Source organism: Dermochelys coriacea, chromosome 20 (genome assembly GCF_009764565.3).
Source record: "Dermochelys coriacea isolate rDerCor1 chromosome 20, rDerCor1.pri.v4, whole genome shotgun sequence".
Lineage (NCBI taxonomy): Eukaryota > Metazoa > Chordata > Testudines > Dermochelyidae > Dermochelys > Dermochelys coriacea.
The window spans coordinates 2,938,205-2,946,726 of NC_050087.2; the positions used below are offsets into that span (position 1 = coordinate 2,938,205).

The window sequence follows — 8,522 nt, forward strand, 5'->3', positions numbered from 1 at the left end:
CTGTCCCCCAGCAGGTCCCAACCCAGGGCCTTCTGCACAAAAGGAGCCAGAGGACTAGCGCCCTTGGCGGGCAATGGCAGTATAAGGCTGTTATCCTCCTAGCCAGGGTAGCCCGAAAGACGCATGGGGGGGGGCTCTGGCAACAGCACCCCGGGCATTGGGAGGGTTCTCTTCGCCAGGGGAGTGGTAAATGGGCGGGTGGGTGCTGCATCCCCACCGTGTACCAGGCTAGAAACACCTAGGGCCCAAGATGGGCCCCCGGGGAACCAGCCCCCACTTCAGGTCCCTTGGCGGGGGCTCGTCAGACACTGCCCCAGGCCTCCCACCCAGCGGCACCGAGGGGTATGGGAGACCGCCGTGACCCCCACTCCCGAGGTGGAGAAAACACAGGAGAAGCCACCCTGGCCTTGCTCTGGCTGGGCTCCCCCAGCTGCCCCCCCCCCCGAGATGCTCCTTGTCCCCCTGGGCGTGGTCCCCCAGCTCTCTGGGTCTGCCCCCTGCTCTCCCCCGTGTCCTGCCTGCGCCCTCACTTTCTTCGGGGGACCCCCCTCCTTGCGCTTCCTCTGGACCCTCTAAGGATGCCCCCTGCGCCCCCCTGCCCCTGGAGCTTTTTGCGCCGCCCCTATCCAGCCTGCCCCTCTTCCCCCCCAGGCCTCCAACACCGTCTGCCTCCCCTTCCCCTGCGCCCCCCTCGGGCGCTCCGGCCCTGCCCGCCCCTGGGGCCGGCGGGGCGGAGGGAGGCGCCGCTGGAACCCGCCCCCGGAGCCTCCTACGCGCCGCGCAGCGCAGCCGGGCGCTGCTATTTCTCTGTAAATCCGGTGTGGGCGGCGCGCAGAGCGCAGCGGCGGAGGCAGCGAGCGGCCGGCGCCGAGCGGGGCAGCGGCGGCGCGATCCAGCCGGCCCGGGGCCGCGGGGACCCCCGGAGAGCCCCCGCCCCCGCCGCTGTGCATGCCCGGGCGGGGCGAGCGAGGCGCCGGGGAGTTGGGAGCGAGAGCGGCTGGGCGCGGCTCCAGCCAGGCCAGTAAGCGAGGCGGGCTGGCATAGGCGTTGTTGGGGCAGGGGGCTGGCATGATGGGGGGAGCTGGGTTGGCACCGGGGCAGGGGCTGGCATGACAGGGAGCTGGGTAGGTGGGTGCTGGTGCGCGGGGAGCTGGGTCGGTGGCTGGCATGGGGGGCTAGTGCGGAGGCGGGTGAGGGGCTGCTGCAGCAGGGAGAGTTGGGGGGGCAGGGGGTTGGCATGGGGCAGAAGCCTGGGGGCAGCAGGCGCTTGGGCTGGCACTGTGGGAGTGGGGAGTCCGGGCTTTGGGCGGGGGGAGGGGGGACAGAGAGTGGGGTCAGGGTGTGGGGAGCTGGGTCTGGTACTGGGGAGGGAAGCCTGGGGCAGGAGGGACACAGGATGGCATGGGGGGGGCGGGTGTCTGGTTTCCCTGACAAGGGACCATGGAGGTCTCCCGGAATCCGGGAGGTTGTGGGGGCTGTTGCCCCCCCATGGCCTGGTGCCATATTTGCCCCTCACTCTCCAGGTGCTGAGACATCTCCTGGGGGGCTGGCTGCCCTGCTCCAAAGTCAGGCTGGTGGGAGGGAAATTTCAGGATGGTGCCCCCCACATTGCTCCTCAAAGCTTCCTGATGGGAGGAGCACCAGGAATAAGGCACCTGAGTTGGGTGCTGGGGAAAGTGTATGGGGGGTCCCTGGGGTGGTTCCTTCCTTTCCCATTTAGGGATGGAGCTGAGGAACCCCCCCACCCCACATTGGCAATCCCTGCCATACAGCCCCAGCACCGTAGTGGTTGGGGTGCCGTGGCAGCACCCTATGTGGGGCATTGCCCCCCAGGGGGGAAGAGGCTGGGTGCGGGGGACATATCCCAGGCAAACTCCCCCGTGGGCAGTGGGATGACCCTTCCAGCCTTGCGCCCACCTGTCTGGGGCCTGCTGCTGCCCCTGGGGTCCTTCTCTTGGCTGGAGAGAGACCCTCCAGATTGCATTGTAGTGGGACTGGTGGGGGAGGGGAGATCCTGCTGATCGAGATCTCCAAGAGCCAGTTGCCAACGGCTCTGGCTCCGGGGGATGTTGGCACTGGGGCTGCATAGGTGCCGGATTGAGAGGCGTCCAGCTGAGCTCCCAAGGCCTGTGTGCCGGGGAAGGGGAGCGGTGCTGATCACTAGAGGAGCCCCCAAAATGCTGCACCAAGCATGCCCATTGCCCTGAATCCATGGACATCTCCCCGGAGCCTGCAGAAAACAAAGGCAGGATTCTCTGTGAGGGTACAGGGCACTGCCACGTAGTAGGGGCTGGGTTACACTGGGAGAGTGTGAAGGAGGTGCTAGGTGCAGTGTGGGGGGTTGGCGGGGTGCAATGCAGAGTGCAGTGAGGGGTTGCAACCATGCAGTGCGGGGAGGTCAGGGTGCTGGGTCCAGTGCAGGGAGGTTGGGGGGTGCAGTGCGTAGTGCAGTGGGGAGTGCAGCCATGCAGTGCAGGGAGGTCTGGATGCTGTGCATGGTGTGGGAGGTTGTTGGGGGTGCAGTGAGGCGTTGGTGGAGTGCAGTGAGGGGTTGCAGCCATGCAGTGTCGGGAGGTTAGGGTGCTGGGTGCAGTGCGGGGAGGTTGATACAGTGCCCCAGGCTTCATACACCAGCTGGTGCCCTTCCCTCTCCCGAGGGCTGGGTTGGGGACCTCGACTCTCCCAGCTGTGGCGAGCTCGGGGTGGTGGCAGGGTCTCCATTCACCTCCCCCATGCCCTGTCCTGCCACTGATGCCCCTTCTTCCCCCCTCCCCACAGGCCTGCCCCACGCCATGGCCCTGCCCCGCACCCTGGGCGAGCTGCAGCTGTACCGGGTGCTGCAGCGGGCCAACCTGCTCTCCTACTACGAGACCTTCATTCAGCAGGGCGGGGACGACGTGCAGCAGCTGTGTGAGGCGGGCGAGGAGGAGTTCCTGGAGATCATGGCGCTGGTCGGCATGGCCACCAAGCCCCTGCACGTCCGGCGCCTCCAGAAGGCCTTGCGAGAGTGGGCCTCCAACCCCGGCCTCTTCAGCCAGCCCATGGCCTCCCTGCCCGTCAGCAGCATCCCCCTCTTCAAGATCTCCGAGACCGGCGGGCGCAAGTCGCTCAGCAACGGGCACGCCAGCCCCGGCGAGGCCGCGGGCAAGGGGGGCAGCGGGCTGGCCACACCGCCCACCCGCAGCCCCTCGGAGCCGGGAGAGAAGCTCTCCCCCCTGCCCGCCCCCCAGTGGCCGGGGCGGAGCACCCCGGAGTCGGAGGGGGGTGGCGCGGAAGAGGACGGGGGGCCGCCCCCCTTCTCGCCGGGGGGAGGCGGGGAGCCGGCCCCGGAGCAGCTGGACCCGGAGTTGGCGCGGACGGTGGCGGAGAGCGTGGAGCGGCTGCTGCAGAGCTGCCCGCGGGGGGGCGAGCCCGAGCTGCGTGCCCTCCTGAAGCTCAACAAGAAGCTGGCCAAGGCGGTCGGGCACATCTTCCAGCTGGACGACGGGGACCGGCGCAAGGAGGAGGAGATCCGGCGGCACAGCGCCATCTACGGGCGGGGCGAGGCCCGGCGCCGCGACGGCAAGCCGCTCACGCTGCATGAGGTGAACTGCGGGGGCGGGGCAATGGCTGTGGGCAGCACATGCCACCGGGGAGGGGGGGCTTGGCAGCAATGGGGCCACAGGGGAGCCCTTGCCCGGACCCCCCCACCCTCCAATGCAGCCACCTCTGGGATGGGACGGCTCGGGAAGGGGAATCCTGTAGCCGACTGCAACAGTCAGTGGACAGTGGTGAGAGCAGCAGGGGCTGGGAGCCAGGACGCCTGGGTTCTATTCCTGGCTGAGCCGGGCTAGCGGTGAGAGCAGCGGGGGCTGGGAGCCAGGACGCCTGGGTTCTATTCCTGGCCGAGCCGAGCTAGCGGTGAGAGCAGCGGGGGCTGGGAGCCAGGATGCCTGGGTTCTATTCCTGGCCTCTTGCCAGCCTTCCTTCTATGTATCCATCCCTGGATCCTTTTATCTTTCCTTTGACCCGTCTATGCCCCGTTCCTGTCTCCCTGCCCCTCACCATGGTGTCTTGGCTCCTGGGGCCCCCCCTCCCGGGGCCCATGTCTCGGGTCCCTCTCCCCACGCTAACGGCCTCCCTCTCGGGGCCCCCCCAGCTGACCATCAACGAGGCGGCGGCCCAGTTCTGCTTGCGCGACCACACGCTGCTGCTGCGCCGGGTGGAGCTGTTCTCCCTGTCGCGCCAGGTGGCCCGGGAAAGCACCTACCTGTCCTCGCTCAAGGGAGTCAGGTGAGCTGGGCCCCTCCCTTGCTGCGGGGACCCCTGGAGAGGCCCCTCCCGTGGGGCCCCCGGGCCAAGCAAGGGGGCCCCCTCAGCCCTGGTGCTGCTCAGGGCATGGGGGAGCAGAGTGTGGGGTGGGGGCTGCAGGGAGGGTAGTGGGGTGCAGAGGAGTGGAGTGGGGCCCCGGGGAGGGCAGTGGGGCGAGGAGCTGGGCACAGGGAACATCAGGCTCTGGGGAGGCTGCTGCAGACTCCTGCCCCCCACCCCCATAGCTGTCCATCTGCCCCCAGTGCCCAGCAGAGCCGCCCTGCCCACTCCCTCTTGGGGGGAGGAAGGGCATTGGAAGCCGCCTTCCTCAGCCTCCCCCCCCAGCCAGCCGCCCACCTGCCCTGCAGCCGGCCTCCGAGTTCCTCTTTCGCTTTGGTTATTTTCCATCTGAGCCACCGCACCCCGGGGAGAGCAACATCAGAGGCGCCTCTGGGACGGGGGTGGGAGGCGGCGGGTGCTGGGTTGCAACCCCCTCCTCCCCCTGGATTAGCCGGATCTGGCCCCAGGGCTGGTCCCCCCCAGGAAGCGATGGGTGACTGAGCTGGAGGAGTCCCGGTGTTGGAGCAGCACCGTGGCCCGTCGGCTCTGGTATCCCCCGACCCCGGGAGCTGGGGTCTCCTCCTGCCCCGGGGGGCTCCCGGCGGCACCTCCCAGCCTCTGATGCTGTTTGTCCTGCCACTTCCGTGCAGGTCGCATCCGGACGAGAGTGGAGCCGTGCAGCCCAAGAAGCTGAAGCAGGAGGTGGGTGCTGGGCGGGTGGACGCCCATGCCTGTGTCCCGGGGATGCCGCTGGGCTACGTGCAGCTGAGTGCCAGGCAGGGGAGACGACAGCTGGCTTTGGGGGTGCAGGAGCAGCGGGCAAGGGAGAGGAGCTGGCACTGGGGAGGTGGGTGTCACCCTCCTTCGCCAGGGTCTGCCCCAGGCTCTGAGCTGCCTGCTGGGGGATTCCCAGCCCAAGGTGCCATCCTGCCGGGGGTCCGAGCCATCTCGGTGCATTGCCCTCAAGACAGCGTGGCCTGGGCCCCGTGCCCATGTGGGCTGGGGCCGGCTCCCCCCCATCCCAGCTCCCTGGGCCTGCAGACCCGGCAGCGCTGCGTGAGCTCGGTGCCTACAGCTGGGCACTGGGCGGGGTCTGACCCCCCACCCCCAGCACCCACCGCTCTAATCGCCCCCTCGCCCCACAGGTGGGTGAGCAGAGCCGCCCCGAGCCCCTGCAGCTGCCAGGGGGGTCAGAGTCCTACGCCCCCCCGTACCGAGCCAGCCTGGAGGAGGACGCGGCCAGCCTGTCGGGAGAGAGCCTGGATGGGCATCTGCAGGGTGAGTGGGGAGCGTGGCTGGTGGCAGGGGGCTTTGTTCTGATTAACCCCTTCAGCCCCGCAGAGACCTTCCTCAGTCAAGGGCACTCACCCAGACCCAGGGCAGGACACAGACAGCCCTTGCGTTATGGGGTGTGGGGGGCAGGGTGCTCATGAATCTACCCCCCATAGCTACTATAGGGAGGCAGAAACTGCACCCCTGGAACCTATCTGACTACTCCCCCGCCATGGGGCCCCCGACCCAGCCCCCCACTGACATGTTCTCTCTCTCTCTCTCTCTCTGCAGCTGTGGGATCCTGCCCCCGCCTCACACCACCCCCCAACGCCTCCCTCGACCTGCCCCTCAGCCTCCCGCCCCATGGGCTCTGGAGCCGTCACATCCTGCAGCAGACGCTGATGGACGAGGGGCTACGCCTGGCCCGGCTGGTGTCCCATGAGCGGGTTGGGCACCTCAGCCCCTGCCTGCCGGGCAAGGCCCCGGGTCCAGGTGAGCTGCCCCCACCAGCCCCGCTCCCGGGAGGGGTGAAAGGGGGTCATGGGGCCTGCGCCCAGGAGGTTAGGGGTGGGATAGCGGGGGTGAGGTAGGCTGCTTGGGGTGGTGCCTGGTTGGGAGAGGGGGGAAGGGGATCAGCCCCACCCAGGGTTTATACCCACCCAGCTCAGGACTATGTGGCGCTGAAGGGACCAGGTGTGCTTGGGGCTCAGAGGTGGGGAGCCCAGGGCTGGGCTGGCAGGGGGCTGCGGCAGCAGGGGGCTGAGGGTTGGGAGTGAGGGGCACTGGCGGAGCTGGAGGGCAGCCCAGGGCTGGGCTAGCAGGGGGCTCAGGGTCGGGAGTGAGGGGCACCGGCGCAGCTGGGGGGCCCAGGCCCAGCTCTGTTATTTGCTCATCATCTCACCCGTTATTGAATGGAAAAAAGAAACAATTGTGGAAATTCCACCCCCCCGCCTGCCCAGACAGGAGAGGAAGGAAGCGGGGGCGGGGGTGGCGGGCGGGGGCGGCTGACGTCCTGGGAACCCCAGTGGAACCTGCGTGGGTGGGGGGAGGGTGTTTCCTCCGGAGAAGGCTGCTCCGGGGGGGAGGGGGGTCGATGCTGGGGGCAGTTGCCCGAGGGGACGGGGCCCTCAGGCTGACCCTGGCCATGTCTCCCCGCAGAGTTCGAGGACGGGCTGGCGGAGGGGGGCCCCCCGGCCCAGGCCGAGACCCGCCAGAGCAGCGTCAAGGTGGAGCCGGAGACAAGCCGGCAGTGAGCTACGGAAGCCCCCCCTGGTTGGGGTGTGGGGCCTACAGCAGCTCCCCCCCTCCACTAACCAAGCAATAATCACAGGACTGGGGCAGGGGAGAACCGGCTGCAGGCCCCCGCACCGTGATCTCTTCTGGAGCCGGAGCGTTGCCCCCCAGAGAGCCAGGCCTGGGGGCCCAATGCCCATGGGCACCGGTAGGCGGGACAGAGCTGGCCGAGGCCTGGCCACCGCAGGAATATCTCCGTGCCCAGGGAAAAGGGAGGGTCTGTGCCCCCCTGTGCCCACAGGGAGGGCACAGCGCGGTTAATGTAACCAGCTGGTCAGGTTCTGACTGCCACCAGCCAGCCCGGAGCTCCAGCGCCCCCCCCCCCCCAAAGCCCACCCTGGCCCCCTGCACTCACAGCTGGCCGCTTTAGCTGTGGGTTTCCCCCTAGCCAGCCCCCTTTTCCCCCACCACTGGGGTGATGTGAACTTTAACTCTTCAGTTTCTGGATGTTTTAAGGGGGGGTGACCCCCCCCAAGAGGCAGGGAGAAGAAAGGAGCTGGGGGGACCCCAGGAAGAGGAAAAAGCTGTTGCAGGCAAAGCACAAGACCAAGGGGGGCTGAAGGGGCCCGGGGGTGATTCTGGTGGGCTAGGAGGAGGTTTCTGAGTTCCAAGGGTCTGGCCCAGCCTCCCCCAGGAGCAGTGGAGGGGAACCAACCTGCCGGGGCTGCGGGTGATGGGCCAGGGATGGGGGCAGGGAGGCTAAGCCAGGCCTTACCTTCCAGTCCTGAGGGGACCCTGCCCCCCCCCCCCCCCAAAATTTCCCCTTCCACTACTGCCCCACTGCTCCGCATCTCCCACCCCAAATTCACCAGCCCAGTGGTGCCTGAACAAAGGCGATCGTCCCAGTCTGCAAGACCCCCGACCCCCTCCCGAACTGAACCCGTCCCTGCTCCTTCCCTCGCCCAGCCGATCACTCCTGCTGGGGTGGGGTCTGGAGGGGGGGAACATGCTGTCTTTTGCACACCAGCACCAACCCCCCTGCATAACACACGCAGGCACCAGCTGTATCCCCATCCCATGGGCTCCAGTGCCTGGCTGTTTTCACACAGCACAGGGTAGACAATTCCCCGCCTGGAACACTGCCCCAGCCCCCAGCATGGAGGGCATTAGCACGGGGGGTAGGGGAGGGAGATTTAAAGGGACAATCAGGGTACCCCCCCCATGTCACCATCAAAGGGGTGGCAGAACAGATTAAAAAGCCACCTGGCTGGCACAGTGGCCCAGCTATAGAGTGGGGGACACCAGGGAATGATGGAGGGGCCCCCTCAGAACCAGTGTCACTATCCCCCACCTCCTGCATATTCCACAGGAGGCTGTTCCCCTCCCTGTGACTCGCTGGGAGATGGGGGGAGGGCAGGCTGCACTTTGGAGCCCCTGCTGGTGACGCACCCCTTCCCAGCAGCGCTGGTTCAAGACCCGTTCACGCTCCCGTAGGCTGTGGGCTTAGAGCATTAGTGACTTTTCCTTTGCAACGTGTACAGTAGATTATTTATTTTGTTATTTTGGAATAAAACTTTATTTTATGGCTTAATCTCCTCCCCGCTCCCCAACTGCGAGGTGGGGAGAGGGGGACTGGATGGGGGGTGGGCAGCAGTGCACAGGGTGCA

General features: G+C 67.5%; 1 protein-coding gene across 1 annotated transcript; it reads left to right on the forward strand.

Annotated features, from left to right (window-relative positions):
* The first annotated feature begins 838 nt into the window (after positions 1-838).
* NAB2 (NGFI-A binding protein 2) lies at positions 839-8,446 on the forward strand. The gene is made up of 7 exons (XM_038378935.2): positions 839-1,021; positions 2,779-3,584; positions 4,139-4,272; positions 5,001-5,052; positions 5,496-5,628; positions 5,914-6,114; positions 6,781-8,446. Exons 1-7 carry the CDS (start codon positions 949-951, stop codon positions 6,873-6,875), a joined length of 1,494 nt encoding a protein of 497 aa, XP_038234863.1. The 5' UTR covers positions 839-948; the 3' UTR covers positions 6,876-8,446.
* The last annotated feature ends 76 nt before the right edge of the window (positions 8,447-8,522 follow it).

Excerpts from the sequence above, each read along its gene's own strand:
- NAB2 (XM_038378935.2), top strand. The coding sequence starts at position 949 with ATGCCCGGGCGGGGCGAGCGAGGCGCCGGGGAGTTGGGAGCGAGAGCG. Across the intron at positions 3,585-4,138 it reads AGCCGCTCACGCTGCATGAG|CTGACCATCAACGAGGCGGC; the intron begins GTGAACTGCGGG and ends GGGCCCCCCCAG. Across the intron at positions 5,629-5,913 it reads CCTGGATGGGCATCTGCAGG|CTGTGGGATCCTGCCCCCGC; the intron begins GTGAGTGGGGAG and ends CTCTCTCTGCAG.